Source organism: Schistocerca gregaria, chromosome 1 (assembly GCF_023897955.1).
Source record: "Schistocerca gregaria isolate iqSchGreg1 chromosome 1, iqSchGreg1.2, whole genome shotgun sequence".
NCBI lineage: Eukaryota > Metazoa > Arthropoda > Insecta > Orthoptera > Acrididae > Schistocerca > Schistocerca gregaria.
Genome location: NC_064920.1, coordinates 518,802,396 through 518,824,871, shown reverse-complemented (window position 1 = coordinate 518,824,871; position 22,476 = coordinate 518,802,396). Strand labels below are relative to the sequence as shown.

Sequence of the window (22,476 nt, the reverse complement as noted above, 5' to 3'; positions counted from 1 at the left end):
TCGTCAGGTGCACACTTCGGAGTCCACCGGACCCGCGAGAACCCTGTCGGCGTCGGACGGAAACTTGCAATTTCTTTGCCAGCTTTGACGCCCCTGGGGTGGTGTCGATACATGATACCACACTGCGTAAGCCAGTAGTTTCGGAGCACTCAGTCATGTTGTACAGCCGGTACAAATACAAATTAATTTTCCAGCATTTGTTTCTATTTGACCACTTTGACAAGTTTGTCAATAGATTTGTGCACAGTAGGTATTAAAGTCCATGGAGAAGAAATAAAAACGTTGAGGTTCGCCCATGACATTGTAATTCTTCAGAGACAGCAAAGGACTTGTAAGAGCAGTTGAACGGAATGGACAGTGTGTTCAAAGAAGGATATAAGATGAACATCAACAAAATCAAAACGAGGATAATGGAATGTAGTCGAATTAAGTCGGGTGATGCTGAGGGAATTAGGAAATGAGACACTTAAAGTAGTAAAGGAGTTTTGCTATTTGGGGAGCAAAATAACTGATGATGGTCGAAGTAGAGAGGATATCAAATGTAGACTAGCAATGGCAACGAAAGCATTTCTGAAGAAGAGAAATTTGTTAACATAGAGTATAGATTTAAGTGTCAGGAAGTCGTTTCTGAAAGTATTTGTATGGAGTGTAGCCATGTTTGGAAGTGAAACGTGGACGATAAATAGTTTACACAAGAAGGGAATAGAAGCTTTCGAAATGAGGTGCTACAGAAGAATGCTAAAGATTAGATGGGTAGATCACATAACTAATGAGGAGGTATTGAGTATAATTGGGGAGAAGAGGAGTTTGTGGCACAACTTGACAAGAAGAAGGGACCGGTTGGTAGGACATGTTCTGAGGCATCAAGGGATCACAAATTTAGCATTGGAGGGCAGCGTGGAGGGTAGGAATCGTAGAGGGAGACCAAGAGATGAATACACTAAGCAGATTCAGAAGGATGTAGGTTGCAGTAGGAACTGGGAGATGAAGAAGCTTGCACAGGGTATAGTAGCATGGAGAGCTGCATCAAACCAGTCTCAGGAGTTTAGAGAACAACAATGTTTACCCATATAAGGACGTGTGCACACAGGCTTTTGGATATCCTGATCTTTCTTTAGAAGAATTGATAAGAATTGCTCAGGCTTTAGAATTCACACAAGGAACAGAAAGCGGTTAGAACGCTCAGTCCTTAGTATCCGCGTCACCGCTGGGGCGACGGCAATAACGCTTCGTAAGCGGATCAGAAAAACCGAAGCGTTTCGGTAAACATGCCAGTCCCCGGGAACCTCCCCGTCCCTAAGCACTAAAGGCGACAGGCATGAGGACGGAGCAGCGCAACTTCACGTGCAGCCGGACGGTCGTTCTCTAATCGTAGTTTCACTTCTGAGAACTCATCAACCTAAGCACCCGAACGAAAATATTTGTCCAACTTGTTTCAGCCAACATCCTCGCTCCTGCTGTCCACATTGTTGGCTACCTATTTTGGTTGTGGGATTGAAGGTTACGATAGCAATACATGTAAATCAGCCGCCTCTTGCCGGAGCAGAAATAGAGACACGTCAGTGACAGTCGGTGTGATCCGAAGGAAGCAGCACAAAACAAACACACTTTAATAAACCTGGAAAAGTGAAAAACCTGTAACGTTATTATTAACGTTAGATAGGCGTGCCAGTGCGGCCGCCTTTCAAGTAGATACTTGTTCCCGTCATATCATCGAAGTTTAGCACTGTTTGAGTATGTCGAGTGCTAGTGGCAGTGCAGTACTGACCACATGCCACCCCCCCCCCCCCCCACACCTCCACCACCACCACGTACACTCATCCGATGACGCCTAAGGGCTGAGGATGACACGGCGTCCGTCCTGTTCAGATGCTGTTTGTTTGTTTCGCATAGTAGGAACTAGGATGAGGCTCGCTGCACTAAGTACAAACGATGGTGTCATAGCCACGAGGCTCCAAGTGCAAGTGGGCTGTGTGGCTCCCGCTGGCCGTCCTACTCTGAGCTGGCACACTGCACTCGAAGTCCAGTCATTGGAGACCTGGCTCAGTAGGCGCGCTTCATTGGGACCGCCAGATCCTGTTCCACCACTATCGGCATCTAATAGAAACTTGCGATTCCGTTACCAACTGTGGGACACCAGTGCGGTGGTATAGATATGAAACACGATGATTATACGCATAATTTAGTGGACACACCAAAGAGGAAGTATGAGATGTTTCAGCTAGCCACACAATAGTATATAGTTGTGAAGAACACAAATAAATAGCTTACTTCCTACAATAGCAATTTGATGTATCAGTATAACAGTTCTGTCCACAAAGTAAGATTCATTGTATCTGGTTTTACGTGAACCAGATAGATTTGACAGATTAGTCAACTCAGAGCCTGTTGTCCGAATTGCATTGACTATTTCCGCTGAATTGCATTGACTATTGAGATGATTTGGAACATTTGCATGATGAATCAACTTAGCTGTAGAGATAGATTCACAATGTATTTCAAATTCTGGGCATCCACAGCTATTGAACAGCATGATGTTCAGAAGATTTCCACTGAAAGCCGATAAAATTGTTGTTTTATTGATATACGTCTGGTTTCGTGCCCTGAAATATATTTTAAAATAATTCTCTGTCCCATAGTGGTTCAGAGACAGATCTTATAACGCTTAGACCGATTGATCAAACAAAGAAACGCCCTGATTTTAGTAGAATACCTTATTTGAGCACACTATTCTAAAAAACAGACAAACGCATGAGAGCTAAAACCATAATTACAGCCAGTTTTACTTTCTCGAATCTAGATAGTAAACTCAGGCAGAAGGGGAAAGTTGTGGTAAATGTAATGAGGCGGGTTTATACCACATTACATACAATGAGTGTCCTAAGAAATACACTAAAGCCCCAAAGAAACTGGTGTCGTCATGCGTGTTCAAATACAGAAATATGTAAACAACTCGTGTAGCCTTGATGACTGCACGACACGAAGCTTTACGCCTCGCCTGGGCCCGTCAACACCGACATTGGACTGTTGATGACTGGAAACATGTTGCCTGGTCGGACGAATCTTGCTTAAAATTGTATCGAGTGGATGGACGTGTACGGGTATGGAGACAAACTCATGAATCAGTGAACCCTGCATGTCAGTAAGGGTTCAAATGGTTCAAATGGCTCTGAGCACTATGGGACTCAACTGCTGTGGTCATCAGTCCCCTAGAACTTAGAACTACTTAAACCTAATTAACCTAAGGACATCACACACATCCATGCCCGTGGCAGGATTCGAACCTGCGACCGTAGCAGTCGCACGGTTCCGGACTGCGCGCCTAGAACCGCGAGACCACCGCGGCCGGCGTCAGTAAGGGATTGTTCAAGCTGGTAGGGGCTCTGTAATGGTGTAGGGCATGTGCATTTGGAGTGATATGGGACCGCTGATACGTCTAAATACTACTCTGACAGGTGACACGTCCGTAAGCATCCTGTCTGATCACCTGCCTCCATTCATGTCCATTGTGCATTCCGACGGACTTGGGCAATTCCAACATGACAATGTGACACGCCTCCACGCGTCCAGAATAGCTACTGAGTGGCTCCAGGAACACTCTTCTGAGTTTAAGCACTTCCGCAGGCCACCAAACTCACCAGACATGAACATTATTGAGCTCATCTGGGATGCCTTGCAACGTGCTGTTTAGAAGAGATCTCCATCCCTCATTCTCATTCGGATTTATGGACAGCCCTGCAGGATTCTTTGTGTCAGTTCCCTCCAGCACTACTTCAGACATTAGTCGAGTCCATGCCACGTCACGTTGCGGCAGTTCTGCGTGTTGACGGGGGCTCTACACAATGTTAGGCAGGTTTACACAGTTTCTTCGGCTCTTCTGTGTATATAGGACAAACTGGTAGCTCATTTCGCAAAATATTTTAAGAACACCTTAACTGAAGTAACCCCAGATCAGATTTAACAACACACTGACGTGAAACGGGACGAAGAGTGACAAATCCATTAAAAAAGTTTAAAAATACTTTATGATAAAGAAAAAAACCGTATTTTGAATGTGTTAGTGGAAGTACAATTTTTATATATAAAAATGAGAATGCACATTTCAAGTTGAATAATCAATTAGAATTTAAGCAGCATGTCATTCTAGCTTGTTAATTATTTACGTGACACAATAATAGTACGTAGGAACTTTCATAAATAAACTGGCTTCTAAAGGGAGCGACCCAGCACTCAGCTTGTTAGTCCGTCTTAGTCGCTTGTGCGGGCCGCTTCCACTCTTCATTACACATGGTGCCCTTCCGTCGCACCTGTAAGAAAGTTCCACTTAATGCCAACCTACACCGTAAGTTGCATTGGCCCCGAATAACATTAGTAATGACTATTTCATACCCCATTGGTCTTTTAAAAATATTTCTCTAGCGTCCCCTCAATATACAATATTATTTCCTTCTTTTAGATGGTGGAAAGGATCTAAAACTACGTTATCCACCCACCAGTAATATTTACGAAATTAATGGATCATGTCTTGGTCACCCTTCGTTTGTCAATGTAATGTAGGTAATATTCACTGAATAATACGCGTTGACTAGGAGCGATTGGTGCACCTATGACCTTCAAAATTCTGAGTAAGATATTACCTTTATTAATTTTAATAATCCCCAAAGTTGAAACATTGTATACTTCTCTGTACCATCTATGTTGCTTCTGATGCTGGGGCTACAGGTCGCGAAACCGGTTGTTTACCAATAAAAAAACAATTTTACCAACAATAAACGGACTACTTCTTAACGAGGTGCACAACAGCATCGAAAGCGATCAGTGTGTGTGCAGCTGGGGCCCCCCATAGTGTAGACTGTCCGCCCGGTGCAAGTCATTTTATTTGACGCCACTTCGACGACTTGCGTGTCGATGAGGATGAAATGATGAAGACATCACAACACTAAGTCCCCGAGCGGAGAAAATGCATGATATTCTCTCACGCTGGTCACTCAGCTATCGAGACGGTCACATTGTAAGTAGAAGGCGTACAATCAAATTTTTTTATCGGACATGTTAGGGTACAGGAATAAAAAGTACCAAAGACGACTTACTTGAAGAATATCCATGTCGGAGAGCCGAACGCGCTGGGTATCCTGTAATTAAAAGACACATGCCATTTTACTCAACCAATAACCGATATAGTGTATTAGAAAGTTCTCTAAAGCATAGCCGCACTTATATGCCATTGTATTCAACGAATAATTAATAAGGAACATCAGTAAGTTCTCTAAAGTATGACCGCACGTCTTTCGACCAAAAATTGAGTAATGTATTATGCGTCCTATCTCGAGGAATAGACTGTTTCACCATTACTTAATTTTCTCGATCGAACATTGAACGTTATTTGAACATGTCCTGCACATCTCACAGAGTGGAAGCACGAGCACAGGATTATGAGCGTTGATGTAAATGATTGCTGAAATATTGTGTTCTGATCAGAATAAAAGTTGAGAGACTCCTAAACACGCTAATAGTGAAGAGAAATTTTGGTTTGTTGTGAAAGCTCCTGAAATTTGTGTCTGATAATTAGCAGTCACAACACAGTTACATTTTTCAACAGATAAGTAAGTAATCACAGTAGACTAATTTGATATTTCGAAGTATGAAATCTGTCATCAAACAGCAATTTTCTCTTTTATTTCTTTAAAATGACGCTTTAAAATGACGCGGCAAAGAGCCACCATGTCAAACATAAGATGCTGTGAAAGTTGTTAGTTTGGGAGCGGTTTATTATAAAACCCTTACGATTGAGCTGAATATACTCACCTCTTCGGTTCCCCCCAGCACGTTCCAGGTCCACAGCAGACGTGTCGTTAGGCTTCACCACCACCAATGATGTCACGGGAGTTACGAAGGAGTACTGAAACACACAACAGTGTCATTGGTCTCAACCTATAGATTTCAGAGTTCGCTAGCGTCAACTCCTATATTTCGTGAAAGTCTGTGTCTTTAGTACGGAAAGGAACTTTGATTGCTGTGTTAAATATGGGAGTCTAGTTGATGACCCTTCGCTCAGAGCTCCAGGCAATGTTGGCTTCGGTCTCGCATCCTGGGGCCGTTGCAAATGGGTACCACTGTGGGTACCAAACAGGGAGATTCGAGGGACGCTCAGCACGAGCCACATCTTCCCCGTTCAATCAACTGCTGCGGCTGCCTAGGGTACTGCCAGCACCTGCGGTTGAGTGGGGGGTCGTCCTATGGTGTGGCCTCCCCAGTTCGCTTGACGAACAGGTTTCATCCACTATCTGTAGATGACGAAGTCCTTGAGCCAAATGAAGTCGATCGCCCTGTTCCAGAGAAAGCCCCTCGGCATCATTCAGAGCGTGGGATTGCTGGTAGTAGCGAGCTCCAACATTAGGCGCGTAATGGGGCCTCTTAGGGAAATGGCTGTGAAGGAGGAGAAGGAATTCAGTGTGCACTCTGTGTGCATAGCACGAGGAGTCATTCCAAATATGCAACAGGTGCTTGCGGATACCATGAAGAGCACAGGGTACAGCCAGCTGCAGGTGGTGGCTCATGTTCATACCAACGATGTGAGTCGCTTTGGATTGGAAGAGATTTGATTTTCGGCGGCTTGCTGAAGTAGTAAAGACTACCAGTTTTGTTTGTCTAATGAAGGCGGAGGTCACGACCTGTAGTATAGTCACTGTATACTGTTATCCTTTGGTAGAGAGCAGAGTGGAGGCTCTGAATCAGAGGCTCAGATGCTACTGCGCCCATGTGGCTTGCAGATTCTTCAACTTGCACCATAGGGTGGCGGATTCCTGGGTTTCACTAAATACACTCCTGGAAATTGAAATAAGAACACCGTGAATTCATTGTCCCAGGAAGGGGAAACTTTATTGACACATTCCTGGGGTCACATACATCACATGATCACACTGACAGAACCACAGGCACATAGACACAGGCAACAGAGCATGCACAATGTCGGCACTAGTACAGTGTATATCCACCTTTCGCAGCAATGCAGGCTGCTATTCTGCCATGGAGACGATCGTAGAGATGCTGGATGTAGTCCTGTGGAACAGCTTGCCATGCCATTTCCACCTGGCGCCTCAGTTGGAGCAGCGTTCGTGCTGGACGTGCAGACCGCGTGAGACGACCCTTCATCCAGTCCCAAACATGCTCAATGGGGGACAGATCCGGAGATCTTGCTGGCCAGGGTAGTTGACTTACACCTTCTAGAGCACGTTGGGTGGCACGGGATACATGCGGATGTGCATTGTCCTGTTGGAACAGCAAGTTCCCTTGCCGGTCTAGGAATGGTAGAACGATGGGTTCGATAACGATTTGGATGTACAGTGCACTATTCAGTGTCCCCTCGACGATCACCAGAGGTGTACGGCCAGTGTAGGAGATCGCTCCCCACACCATGTGCCGGGTGTTGGCCCTGTGTGCCTCGGTCGTATGCAGTCCTGATTGTGGCGCTCACCTGCACGGCGCCAAACACGCATACGACCATCATTGGCACCAAAGCAGAAGCGACTCTCATCGCTGAAGACGACACGTCTCCATTCGTCCCTCCATTCACGCCTGTCGCGACACCACTGGAGGCGGGCTGCACGATGTTGGGGCGTGAGCGGAAGACGGCCTAACGGTGTGCGGGACCGTAGCCCAGCTTCATGGAGACGGTTGCGAATGGTCCTCGCCGATACCCCAGGAGCAACAGTGTCCCTAATTTGCTGGGAAGTGGCGGTGCGGTCCCCTACGGCACTGCGTAGAATCCTACAGTCTTGGCGTGCATCCGTGCGTCGCTGCCGTCCGGTCCCAGGTCGACGGGCACATGCACCTTCCGACGACCACTGGCGACAACATCGATGTACTGTGGAGACATTACGCCTCACGTGTTGAGCAATTCGGCGGTACGTCCACCCGGCCTCCCGCATGCCCACTATACGCCCCCGCTCAAAGTCCGTCAACTGCACATACGGTTCACGTCCACGCTGTAGCGGCATGCTACCAGTATTAAAGACTGCGATGGAGCTCCGTATGCCACGGCAAACTGGCTGACACTGACGGCGGCGGTGCACAAATGCTGCGCAGCTAGCGCCATTCGACGGCCAACACCGCGGTTCCTGGTGTGTCCGCTGTGCCGTGCGTGTGATCATTGCTTGTACAGCCCTCTCACAGTGTCCGGAGCAAGTATGGTGGGTCTGACACACCGGTGTCAATGTGTTCTTTTTTCCATTTCCAGGAGTGTATATCAGGAGTCCACTATACACAGGAAGTGGCTAACCGGGTATCATGGCTGTGTGCAGGGGACTGGGTAGTTGTTTTAGATTAAAGGGTCTTGAAAGAACGCAGAAAGAGCTTTAGTTTTGCAGGGTGCAATACGAACACAGGACGAGGGTAGACATAGCAACAATCAGTACGGTAGTAGTGAACTGTCGAAGCTGTGTTCGAAAAGAACCAGAGCTCCAAGCGCTAAAAGAAACTACTGAACCTCAAACTGTTATAGTTACGGTAAGTTGGCTAAAGCCATAAATTAGTTCAGCCGAAATCTTTACCAAGGACCTAACCCTGTTCGGGAACGATAGATTAGAGGCAGTTGGTGATCGAGTGTTTATCGCTGTTGAAAGTAGGTTATCTTGTACACACCTGACCTCATCTCTTAGCAACAGAAAATCCTGACCTGATACGGATCATCATGACAGATACAGGGAATTGTGACCACAAAGTTGTCATAGCTAGAGTAAATATCGTAACAGCCAAACAAATGCAAAATACACCTATTTTACACAAGCAGATAAAATTTCGCTTGACACTTTTGTAAGAGACTTCTCCACTCCTTCCAGTCACTCTGTGTACGCGTAGACCAGATGTGGTTTCAACTCAAAGAAATAGTATGGACGGAAAGTGAGAGATATATATGAAATAAATGAATACGAAGTGATACTGATCCAAATTCGTACATAAAACAGGTCAGAGCACTGTTGAAGAAGCAACGAAGAAAGCATGCTAAATTTAAAAGAAAGCAAAATTCTCAAGATAGACCATGTTTTAATGCAGCTTGAAATTTAGAACTGACCTCAACGCGATATGCCTTTAATGGTTTTCACAACGAAACTCTGTCTTGCAACCTGGCAGAAAATTCAAAAAGTTTCTAGTCGCATGTAAGGCAAGATGTAATCAATACCTTCACTGCGCGGTATCAATGGTTATTTATTGATGACAATGCCACTAAAGCAGAGATCCTAAACACGATTTTATAAAATTCCTTCAGAAAAAAAGACGAAGTAAAGATTGCAGAATTCTAATCAAGAACAGTTTCCAACATGAGAAACTTAAATGTATATATTTTCGGAGGTTCGGAGGTTCGCTCGCTCGTAGAAATATCCGTAAACAAAGATTAGAAAGTTACACAAGTCAGACCAATACCATGAAAGGAAATAGGAATAATCCACTAAATAACAGACTCATATCACTAATATCTATTTGTTGCAGTATTTTGGAATGTATTCTGTGCTCGAACATTATGAATTACCTCGAAGAGAATAATTAATTTTCAAATAGACAACACGAATTCAGTAAACATCGTTCCTTTGAAACCCAACTAGTTCTTTATTCTTGCGAAGTATGAGTGCTGCAGACAGGGGCTGTCGGATTGATTACATATTTTTAGATTGCCAGAAGGCTTTTGATCCACAGCAACTGTTTAGAAGACAATCTGAGCTGTCCGCCTAGATTGTTTGCAGATGATGCTGTCACTCATCGTTATTTAATGTTAGATTACCACATGGAATTGCAAAATGATTTAGGAAAGATATGCGAATGATGCAAAAAGTGAAAACTGACTCTAAGTAATGAAAAGTGTGAAATCATCCACATGAGTACAACAAAAAATCCGCTAAATTTCTGTTACACGATAAACGCTGTAAACACGATTAAATACTTAGGGATTACGGTTACGAAATTGGAATAGTCACATAGATAATGTTCGGAGAAAGCAAACCGAAAACTGCTATTTATTGGAAAAACACTTAGAAAATGTAACAGGTTTACCAAAAAGACCACTTATACTACGCTTGTTCACACTCTTCTGGAGTATTGCTGTGTAGCGTGGAATCCGCATTAGCCAGGATTGACGGAGGACATAGAATAAGTTCAAAGACGGGCGTCTCGTTTTGTATTACCGCTAAATAATGGATAGAGTGCCACGAATTGGGATAGCAGTCATTAAAACAAAGCCGTTTTTCACTGCGGCAGGATCTTCTCATGAAATTTCAATCACCAACTTTCTCACGAGAGCGCAAAATTACTGTGTTGGCGCCCACTTGCGTAGGGAGAAATTATCACCGTAATGAAGTAAGAAAAATCGGAGCTCGCACGGAAATATTTAAGTGTTTGGTTTTCTCGTGCGCTGTCCGAGAGTGGAACGGTAAAAAATTGTCTTGAAGGGGGTTTGACGAACCATCTGCAGGTATTTAATTGTGAATTGCAGAGTAATCGTGTAGTTGGATTATATAATATGAAGGCGTCTAAGATAGCCCCACATGATAAATTCATGTTGTTTTCCCGTCGTTCAGTCTATTCCACCCCCACTTCCATCGTTGTGATAGTATCAAACATGCACCATTGTGGCCAAGAATTTACTTTGTACCTTTTTACTGTCTGCAAGTATTTAATTTGAAGAATACTCCGTATGAAATAACGTTGGCCGAGCAACAAAAATTTATTCAACACAACAAGGAATGAAAGAAATGAGTTGCCAGAGGACATTGGTTCACATCAACTGGGCGAGATGAAAATTTGTGCCAGGCTGGAATTAGAACCTGGGCCTGCTACTTACAGGACATACGTGCTGAAGAGCGGGCACAGCGGCCACCACAACTGCGCGGACTACCCCTGCACGCCTCCCGCCAGACCCAAATTCTCAACTTACGCCACACACTACTTATGTAGTGCCCTTACTTGTTAGCCTCATTACTTTCAGTACAGATGCACAAGAAGCTCGAACCCTTAACGGAATCGGCGAGATGCCCTGAGTAATGAGCCTAATGAGCAGGGGCACTACATCCGTGGCGTATGGTACAAGTTGAGAATTTGGGCCTGTCCTGTAGAACAGACACCAAATATATAAAATTTATTCAATTTCGTGGTATCCTTTCGTATGTGAATAATCAAAGGGCAGCAAAGCTATTAGATGAAGTTTATTATAGCGCTGTCACATAGTTGTTTAGAAGTCGTAACTTTGCTCAATTTGCCCATGGCAGTACACCGTTCTGGGTGCCATCACAGTGTCGCACCAACTACATGCCAGTGCTTGTAAGATGCCGTGCCGTATATACTGACGAGTGAAATAATCATATTACGACTGGAACCCGTTGGTAATTCCTGTGTGCCGGCCGCGTTGGTCTCGCGGTTCTAGGCGCTCAGTCAGGAACCGCGCGGCTCCTACGGTCGCAGGTTCGAATCCTGCCTCGGGCATGGATGTGTGTTATGTCCTTAGGTTAGTTAGGTTTAAATAGTTCTAAGTTCTAGGGGACTGATTACCACAGATGTTAAGTCCCATAGTGCTCAGAGCCATTTGAACCATTTTTTTATTTCCTGTGTGACGAAGTCCTCTCTTTGCTACGACACCAAACTGATTTTGTAGAAGGCATTATCACTGATTCTGTGGACTAGAGATTCGATCCAATTGTGATATCAACTGTTGATTTATTTTACATGGCTTTTATTCCAGAATAAACGGGGATTTTATTAAGAGATTCTTTTTCATTGAAAATTTGAAACCATCCTCCCACGAAGTAATTATCCTAATAGAATATTCGCCTCTGCCGTAACTGTTGTTTGGAAGGAGTTTTGTTTACCATAAATGTTTGCTTTGTAGCGATAAATCAAAGAATGCATTTTAAGGAAAGAGGTACATGGTCCGCCGCTGTACATGGTGTTCTGTGGTAGCTTGCCTTTCGAGCGTTATACGTTGCGTTTTCCCATTAATTTAATTATCAGAAGAGAGTCCTTCCTCTGCGTGGGCACGAAGTGCACCCGCAAAGACTGCAGCCAGGGAGGAGTTTGCACAGAACATCGTCGGCACGTAGAAGCGCTACTGAAAACACTACGGTTAACTATGGAGGGCTACGATCTGCCTTCCTCCTCGTCAGCAAGGAATTTCAGAAAGTCTGCCTGCTGGCTAAGATGATAAATGGATGACTTGGAAGTCTCCGAATACACTGAGATCTGTAGTTGGCATATCAAAGGTTAATTTGGGAAGCTGAGGCCACACCGATCTGGATGATATTCATTGTGACTGTGGAGGAGAACAAACTGTTCATCATACGCTTCATAGCCGACAGTGTCCAGCCTGCTGCTCAGAAGACGCATCTCTTCAAGAAACAGAAAGTGCATTGCAAGTGACCAAGTTTTGGGCTAAAGTAATGTAGTCAAAAATGCATATAATAAGGGTGTTCATAAATTAGTTACAGAAAAGTAAACTTTCATTGTAAGAAGGATAAACAATTTAGGGAAAAGTTTGGCATACCAATGAATGCAGTATACCCTCAATTTTTTGTCCCGCAGAACACTACTTTCGTGTAACGAATTAATAAACACCCTGCACGTACGTTTCTGATACGAGAATAGATAAATTATCAGAGTGTGTCAGGGTTACACTGAACTCTTACATTAGTCAGATAATTGGGGCAGTTCGAAAGAATAGCTTAAAGTCAAGTTATTTACTGTGGAACATAACGCTCTGTAGAACACGGAGCATTTATATCACTGAATAATAACGAAATAGAAGCACGTAAGAAGTAGAAAGTATACTTTCAGAGTGTACTTCCCATTGTAAGGCTCCTTCATTTTCAGTTCGTATATTGAGCACAGGAAGAATGATTGCTTAGCTGCGAAATGGAGAGGGTTGCAGAATATTTCTAGGTTTCTCAGTTAATGCTGGAAAGTCCTTTGGAAGTAGGCTTTTGCGGATCGATTGGCACCTATCGCTAAGGCTTTGCCCGGTCACGTTTCTCGGCACCTTCTTGAAGCTGTCCCACACACAGCGGCTTTCTACACGCCCTTGGCCTTTATTCCTTCCCCTTTTACAACTTAGCCTGCACTTTCAAAGCCACTAGTTAGTAAATGACGGATCATACATTGTACCAGTTTTAGCGATTTTCCGTCCATTCCATTCCTGCATAGAGAAAGGGTTCTCCGGAAAGGTGTTACCACTTATATGTGATTGACTTTTATTTTCTTTTAGTTTTTATTTCTTTTATTTATTTTAATATAAAAGCACACACTATGTACACAAGGCCAAATGAAACTAGTGTACTTCTTCGATCTGTACTCCATCATTATCAAGGCATGTGCTAAGTCTTTTCACCACGCAGGCCATAGCTCGTTCACAAATTTCCGTTGGTTTAGAGCGGACAACTTGTATTACGTGTTCTTTGAGGCCATTAACGTCAGTAGGTCTTCTGGCACAAACGCCTTCTTACACCATTCCCCACAGCCATTAACCACATGGAGTCAGATCGGGTGACTGTGGTGGCCACGCCAAAGGTCCACCTCTTCCAATCGATATGTTGGCCAAAATACTTGTTCAAAACCGGTGGTAGGCAGAAAACATCTTCCGTGATTGTCCTAAATGCTTTCTCCGAAAATTATTTCGAGCAGTTAGTCCACGAACCCACGCGAATTGTAAATGGCTGCGAAAACACACTTTAGCCACAAACAATCCAGAGCTGATAAGAGAGCATTATGACTGATACAGGGATTAGTGATCACAAGGTCGTTGTAGCTAGGCTCGATACCGTTTCTTCCAAATCCACCAGAAACAAACGCAAAATAATTTTATTTAAAAAAGCGGATAAAGTGTCACTAGAAGCCTTCCTAAGAGACAATCTCCATTCCTTCCGAACTGACTATGCAAATGTAGACGAGAAGTGGCTCAAATTCAAAGATATAGTGGCAACAGCAATTGAGAGATTCATACCTCATAAATTGGTAAGAGATGGAACGGATCACCCATGGTACACAAAACAGGTCTGAACGCTGTTGCAGAGGCAACGGAAAAAGCATGCGAAGTTCAGAAGAACGCGAAATCCCGAAGATTGGCTAAAATTTACAGACGCGCGAAATTTGGCACGTACTTCGATGCGAGATGCCTTAAAATAGGTTCCACAACGAAACATTGTCTCGAAATTTGGTAGAAAATTGAAGAAATTCTGGTCGTATGTGAAGTACACAAGCGGCAAGTCGCAGTCAATACCTTCGCTCCGCAGTGCCGATGCTACTGTTACCGACGACTGTGCCGCTAAAGCGGAGTTATTGAACGCAGTTTTCCGAAATTCCTTCACCAGGGAAGACGAATGGAATATTACAGAATTTGAAACACGAACAGCTGCTAGCATGAGTTTCTTAGAAGTAGATGCCTTAGGGGTTGCGAAACAACTCAAATCGCTCGATACGGGCAAGTCTTCAGGTCCAGATTGTATACCGATTAGGTTTCTTTCAGATTACGCTGATACAATAGCTCCCTACTTAGCACTCGTATACAACCGCTCGCTCACCGATAGATCTGTACCTACAGATTGGAAAATCGCGCAGGTCGCACCAGTGTTTAAGAAGGGTATTAGGAGTAATCCATCGAATTACAGACCTACATCATTGACGTCGGTTTGCAGTAGGGTTTTGGAGCATATACTGTATTCAAACATTATGAATCACCTCGAAGGGAACGATCTATTGATACGTAATCAGCATGGTTTCAGAAAACATCGTTCTTGTGCAACGCCTCTTTATTCGCTCGAAGTAATGACCTCTATCGACAAGGGATCTCAAGTTGATTCCGTATTTCTAGATTTCCGGAAAGCTTTTGACACCGTTCCTCACAAGCGACTTCTAATCAAGCTGCGGGCCTATGGGGTGTGCGATAGTTGTGCGACTGGATTCGTGATTTCCTGTCAGGAAGGTTGCAGTTCGTAGTAATAGACGGCAACTCATCGAGTAAAACTGACGTGATATCAGGTGTTCCCCAGGGAAGCGTCCTGGGACCTCGGCTGGTCCTGATCTACACTCCTGGAAATTGAAATAAGAACACCGTGAATCCATTGTCCCAGGAAGGGGAAACTTTATTGACACATTCCTGGGGTCAGATACATCACATGATCACACTGACAGAACCACAGGCACATAGACACAGGCAACAGAGCATGCACAATGTCGGCACTAGTACAGTGTATATCCACCTTTCGCAGCAATGCAGGCTGCTATTCTCCCATGGAGACGATCGTAGAGATGCTGGATGTAGTCCTGTGGAACGGCTTGCCATGCCATTTCCACCTGGCCTCTCAGTTGGACCAGCGTTCGTGCTGGACGTGCAGACCGCGTTAGACGACGCTTCATCCAGTCCCAAACATTCTCAATGGGGGACAGATCCGGAGATCTTGCTGGCCAGGGTAGTTGACTTACACCTTGTAGAGCACGTTGGGTGGCACGGGATACATGCGGACGTGCATTGTCCTGTTGGAACAGCAAGTTCCCTTGCCGGTCTAGGAATGGTAGAACGATGGGTTCGATGACGGTTTGGATGTACAGTGCACTATTCAGTGTCCCCTCGACGATCACCAGAGGTGTACGGCCAGTGTAGGAGATCGCTCCCCACACCATGGTGCCGGGTGTCGGCCCTGTGTGCCTCGGTCGTAGGCAGTCCTGATTGTGGCGCTCACCTGCACGGCGCCAAACACGCATACGACCATCATTGACACCAAGGCAGAAGCGACTCTCATCGCTGAAGACGACACGTCTCCATTCGTCCCTCCATTCAAGCCTGTCGCGACACCACTGGAGGCGGGCTGCACGATGTTGGGGCGTGAGCGGAAGACGGCCTAACGGTGTGCGGGACCGTAGCCCAGCTTCATGGAGACGGTTGCGAATGGTCCTCGCCGATACCCCAGGAGCAACAGTGTCCCTAATTTGCTGGGAAGTCCGTCAACTGCACATACGGTTCACGTCCACGCTGTCGCGGCATGCTACCAGTGTTAAAGACTGCGATGGAGCTCCGTATGCCACGGCGAACTGGATGACACTGACGGCGGCGGTGCACAAATGCTGCGCAGCTAGCGCCATTCGACGGCCAACACCGCGGTTCCTGGTGTGTCCGCTGTGCCGTGCGTGTGATCATTGCTTGTACAGCCCTCTCGCAGTGTCCGGAGCAAGTATGGTGGTTCTGACACACCGGTGTCAATGTGTTCTTTTTTTCCATTTCCAGGAGTGTATATAAATGACCTGGGTGACAATCTGAGCAGTTCTCTTAGGTTGTTCGCAGACGATGCTGTAATTTACCGTCTAGTAAGTTCATTCGAAGACCAGTATTAGTTTCAAAGCGATTTAGAAAAGATTGCTGAATGGTGTTGCAGGTGGCAGTTGACGCTAAATAACGAAAAGTGTGACGTGATCCACATGAGTTCCAAAAGAAATCTCTTGGAATTCGATTACTCGATAAATAGTACAATTCCCAATGCTGTCAATGCAACTAAGTACCTGGGTGTTAAAATTATGAACAACTTCAGTTGGAAAGACCACATAGATAATATTGTGGGGAAGGCCAGCCAAAGGTTGCGTTTCATTGGCAGGACACTTTGAAGATGCAACAAGTTCACTAAAGAGACAGCTTACACTACACTCGTTCGTCCTCTGTTAGAATATTGCTGCGCGGTGTGGGATCCTTACCAGGTGGGATTGACGGAGAACATCGAAAGGGTGCAAAAAAGGGCAGCTCGTTTTGTATTATCACGTAATAGGGGAGAGAGTGTGACAGATATGATACGCGAGTTGGGATGGAAGTCATTAAAGCAAAGACGTTTTTCGTCGCGGCGAGATCTATTTACGAAATTTCAGTCACCAACTTTGTCTTTCGAATGTGAAAATATTTTGTTGAGCCCAACCTACATAGGTAGGAATGATCATCAAACTAAAATAAGAAAAATCAGAGCTCGAACAGAAAGGTTTAGGTGTTCGTTTTTCCCGCGCACTGTTCGGGAGTGGATGGTAGAGAGATAGTATGATTGTGGTTCGATGAACCCTCTGCCAAGCACTTAAATGTGAATTGCAGAGTAGTCATGTAGATGTAGATGTAGCTTCTACCAAATGTTTCATCAAGCTAATGTTGAATCTTTAACGAATAACATGGTGTTGCACCATCTTGCTGGAAGTAACAACAAATGTCTGCAACATATCTAGGTAAGAATTTCCCATTACAGTCTTATCACTGAAAAAATATGGACCAAGTACTCCAAACTTCGAAATGCCTCATCGTACTTTAACTTTCGGAGAGGATCGAATGTACCATTGTATTTCACGGAGATAGTATGTACTCCAAATGACGTAACTGTGCTTATTCACGTTGCCACTGACATGACATGGGGCTTCATCTACCGTTAAAAAAAAATTATTAGGGTGTATGTCCGTTATATCTAATAACACTTCTGCAACTTGTGCAGGAGCAATTTTTCACCGTCAGATAGGGACTGTATCATTTGAATGTGCTACTGCTTCATTCTCAAATCAATCTCAAATCAATGTGGAGAATGTTTTAGATACTTGTCTGCGCCATTTTGGTTTCCAATGCTAATCTCGTACATTATTTTCCTGGACTCCTAATCATTGTACCTGGAACAGCTATGATGTTATATTCAAATACTTCTTGGACGTCCCCTACTCCCTTTACAGTCATTGGCTACATAACAAGTGAGCACAAATTTTCCATGCAGTCGTTAAATGGCTTGAAGAATACTTATGAAACTTTCGCTGATTTTTTTTTTTTTCTCTATTGAGGGTGATAAGACACTTCCATCGAAGCTGCTGCCATTATTCTCTCTTCCAAAGTAGGTCGAGACGTTATGTGTAGTTTGCAACAAAATCTGCAATATGTAGTACTTTATGAGTGGTGACGTCTTTTTGGACAACACTGTATCTATGTGTGCGTTCTTATCTTACTCACATGAACTCTACATGGGATATGTGAGGGACGCAGCAGGTTTGTTGCATTGTTTTCCTCTGATACGAGCACACTGCATTTTTTAAATAGGATGTTTCGAAAACATCATCTCCCAGAATTCACCGATAATGAGGGAATTCTGAGTTCGAACTGACAACGGTGTTTATCAGTTGACCACAGTAAGTACTTAATACTCGTACACAGAACTGAGCAAAATTGCTTACAAATCACTTGAAGCACACTCACTTTCAGAGCGACTTCCTTGGCCCTGTCCTTGAGGGTCTGGTTGGGGGTGGCGGCGTCCATGTCCAGCAGCTGTCGCACAGTGAGGAAGGCCCAGAGGCGCTCCCCAGAGGAGGCCTTCTGCAGCCTGGCAGGCGACCTGTAGCGCTGGCGGCCCTCCCCCACCACCACGGGCTCCAGCAGCGGCGCCGCAGGCTGCAGTCTACCAGACACCACCAGCTCGCTGCCGCGGAACAGCGTAGGGAACCTTGTCCGCGTCAGGGTCTCCTCCTCCACCTGCCAGGCACACATTCATTACTATAGGAGAAATCCGTATGAGGTTTGGTTTGTTCAGTTTGCGGAAAGGAAATGAACACATCAGGTAAAGCTGCATCTGGTAGGCTGGTTGAATTTAATGTACAGCGTTCTGAGTGGCGAATTTCAAAGCTAAATAACTCGAAAACGTCGCAGCTCATCAATGTTTATCGTAACAACCATTTTTCAGCACAACCCCCCCCCCCCCCCCCCCCATGCGACATCCTTACAAACTTTCCAGGCTTTTTCTGTACCGTGCCACGTGCTGGCAATGCCACCAGGGAGCAATCAGTCTCACAGTGGACATTGGTTATAAAGTTTTGACTCCAGAGTGTCCCATATTTGAAGAACAGGGGCTAGTGCACGAACCCAAGTTGAGCTGGCTGAGTTGGTTGACAGCTGTCAGACAGACACTTACTTGCTCGTATTACGAGTATTAGAAATGATATCTTGTTTGCGTCCACTCATGGGCGATGCAACAATCATTAATATCGAATGTTTTTACATATGTGTGGCAAGACAGGCACTGTAACAATATTTGCTTATTGATTAACGTTACCAGATTATATAAACAACTACGATTTCAACTTCAGCAGTTTTCATTTTACTAGAGCGAATTATCCGTAAAAGATACTATGATCTGTAATGAGTGTCACATACAGAGTCACACTTCAAATTGATCTCAAGATGCCTCAGTAATGAGCCGAAACCGATAATGAGTAAAGAAAATTTGCGATCGTGACGTAGGATTTTTATAAACACGTTCCCAGTCTACAGTCACTGGTTCTATTAGCACAACACTCCCTCCCTCCTTTGATATACTGGCTGTTCGGCCTCCCGCCATATGTGGCGAACCATTCGGCATTACCAGAATGAGATTATCACTCTGTAGCGGAGTGTGCGCCGATATGAAACATCCTGGCAGATTAAAACTGTGTGCCGGACTGAGACTCGAACTCGGGACCTTTGCCTTTCGCGGGCAAGTTCACTACTATCTGAGCTACCCAAGCACGACTCACGCCCCGTTCTCACAGCTTTACTTCTGCCAGTACCTCGTGTCCTACCTTCCAAACTTTACAGAAGCTCCCCTCCGAACCTTGCAGAACTAGCACTCCTGAAATAAAGGATATTGCGGAGACATGGCTTAGCCCTTGCCTGGGGGATGTCTCCAGAATGAGATTTTCACTCTGAAGCGGAGTGTGCGCTGATATGAAACAATTCGGCATAACATTAAGATGTCTGGATCTTTCCATCAGACAGTGCGCATTGAAGTGAAATCAAATGAATATATTTTGCAACACCTAGTACGTGGAAGTTGTAGCGTCAGGCACTGGAGCTCACCTGTCCGTCCCCGTACGTGAAGTTGACGTTGGAGAGGAGCGGCGACGCGACCTGCCGGTAGAAGTTGCGCAGCTGCAGGTGCGCGTCCGCCGCCTCGTAGATGCGCCTGCCGAAGCCGCCGTTGCGCAGCGCCAGCCTCCGCAGGAACCCGAAGTCCGCGTCTTCGCCGAACGCCAGCGTAAACAGCGTGGCTCCCCTCACCGCGTTGGCGGCGCTGAAGTCGCGCTCGATGTCGTCCGGCGGCCCGCTGGGCTGTCCGTCCGTCAGCAGCACCAGCTGCGCCGCCCCCGCCGCCTCCTGTGACACGCGCAGCGCCGTCTCCAGCGCGTCGTGCATCGCCGTACCTGCAAGCCGCTGCGTGCTATCAGCGTACCCTCATTCGTACGTTCGATTTCCACAGTTGCCAATGGTTGTTTGGAGCACTGTTTCTACGAAAGTGTACCGAGGACTGTAGGAAAACCGGACAGAAGAGAACTGAAGCGTTTGAACATGGTACTTGTAACCGATTTTATAAGCCTCTCTAGCACGACATGTAAAATTACGTCAAGCTTTCCAAAAGGCTTTGGAAACCGTACCTCAAAAGCGGCTTGTAATGAAATTGCGTCCTTGTGGAATATCGTCTCAGTTATGCGACTGTATTCGTAATTTCCTTTCAGAAAAGAGGCAGTTCGTACTAACTGACGGAATGCCATAACTGAAGCAGAACTGATTTCTGCCGTTCCCCAAGGCTCCCTGCTCTTACTTCTCTATACTGTATAAATGATTTGGGAGACAATCTGAGCAGCCATCTTAGTTGATTGCAGATGACACTGTTGTTTACTGCCAAGCAAAGTCATCAGAATATCAAAACAAATACTAAACGATTCAGAAAACATATCTGTATAGTGTGAAAATTGGCATTTGGTCCTAGTTAATGAAAAGTGTGATGTCATCAACATGAGTGCTAATAGGAATCCACTAAACCTGTGTTACACAATAACTCAGTTGAATCTAAGGGCCGTATCCAGAATAAGATTTTCACTCTGCAGCGGAGTGTGCGCTGATATAAGACTTCCTGGCAGATTAAAACTGTGTGCAGGACAGAGACTCGAACTCGGGACCTTTGCCTTTCGCGGTCAAGTGCTACCCAAGCATGACTCACACCCCGTCCTCATAGATTTACTTCTGGCAGTATCTCGTCTCCTACCTTCCAAACTTTACAGAAGCTCTCCTGCGAAACTTGCAGAACTAGCACTCCTGAAAGAAAGGATATATTAAGTGTGTCGTCGACCAAAAGGACCAAGTACCTCATTATGTGCCATGCATGGAACTGCGTGCTTTGATTACCCAAATGGCGCTTCTGGATACCTGTGAACTGCAGCATGGCGACAGACCGGGTTATACGTATGTAACGGGACACTCGGTGAGTAGACTTGACAGAGTGTATGTGACACGAGCTCTGCGGACGGCGATACTGGATGCCGAGATCTGGCCACCGGCTTTTACGGATCATATGGCGTACGTCTGTAAGATTTCAATAACGCGTCAGAACACATGGCGGAGTAAGGGTCACTGGAAAATGAATAGTGCACTTTTACGTGATGCTGCATGTCGCCGGTCGGTAGAGGCGATCTGGGAGTCCTGAGTGCGCCACCAAAGAGCATACACCTCGGTTTTCCAGTGGTGGATCAAATGCGCAACACCAAGGTTACGAAGAACGTTGATACGGTACAGGGAGGACAAATCGCAGTGGAACCGCACGACGGCGGATTTATATTTCACAGCTCTGAGGGAGCTGATGACCCAACAACCATCGCCTGAAAGGCACACGGCCATGCGCAGAATAAAGGCTAAGTTATTACAGCTGACGAGACTAAGAATGGAAGGGATAACGGTCCGGGCGAGATTGGCGGACACAGTTGCTGCCGAAGCCCCCTCCGTGCACCACGTAGTACGTGAACGCCAACGACGACGAAGGACATTGATCAGGGAACTAATCTCTGAAACTGGCCAGCAAGTTGTGAACCAGCGTGATATTTCGCATGGTTTACTGACTACTTCCGCCAGTTATATAGACCTGTACAAGTGAACCACGAGACACTACATGATGTCATCTCGGAAATGTCTGGATGCAGACACTTTCATCACACCGATAACGGAGGACGAGCTGACAGACGCAATTGCCAGGACAGGACGGCTTCCTAATTGAATTTTACCGCGCCTTTGTATACCACATGGAACGGACCTGGATTCAGATGTACAACGAACTCCTGTTACCGCAGACTGAGATACCTGCCGAACTGACGGAGGGTATCAACATCCCAATACCCAAACTACGCGGTAGCAGAAGGCCAGGAGAGTATAGACCACTCACTCTCTTGAACTGCGACTATAAGACTTTCGCGCGCATCCTTGGGTCTCGCCTGCGGTCTTCAGTTTCTGATAGACTCCTCATAGATTAAACGTGCCTCGGCGGTAAGAGTAACGCACATACGGCGCTCGGTGACTACCGAGATATCATCGCATTAGCAGCGACATGCCGAGTACATGGGGCACTAGTCGCTGTTGACTTCGATCATGCGTTCGACAGAGTGGATCATATCTTTCTGCACGCAGTGATGAGTAGGTTGTGAATCCCA

General features: G+C 45.5%; 1 protein-coding gene across 1 annotated transcript in view; it reads right to left on the bottom strand.

The window, feature by feature from the left end:
* The window catches only part of LOC126354677 (inter-alpha-trypsin inhibitor heavy chain H4-like), a 142,760-nt gene that overhangs the window by 46,758 nt on the left and 73,526 nt on the right, over positions 1-22,476 (bottom strand). The window contains exons 9-12 of the mRNA XM_050004482.1: positions 19,859-20,202; positions 18,227-18,499; positions 5,806-5,899; positions 5,091-5,132 (exon numbers count right to left, since the gene is read on the bottom strand). Of these exons, the coding sequence (XP_049860439.1) occupies positions 5,091-5,132; positions 5,806-5,899; positions 18,227-18,499; positions 19,859-20,202 (753 nt within the window). The remainder of the gene's footprint in view (positions 1-5,090; positions 5,133-5,805; positions 5,900-18,226; positions 18,500-19,858; positions 20,203-22,476) is intronic.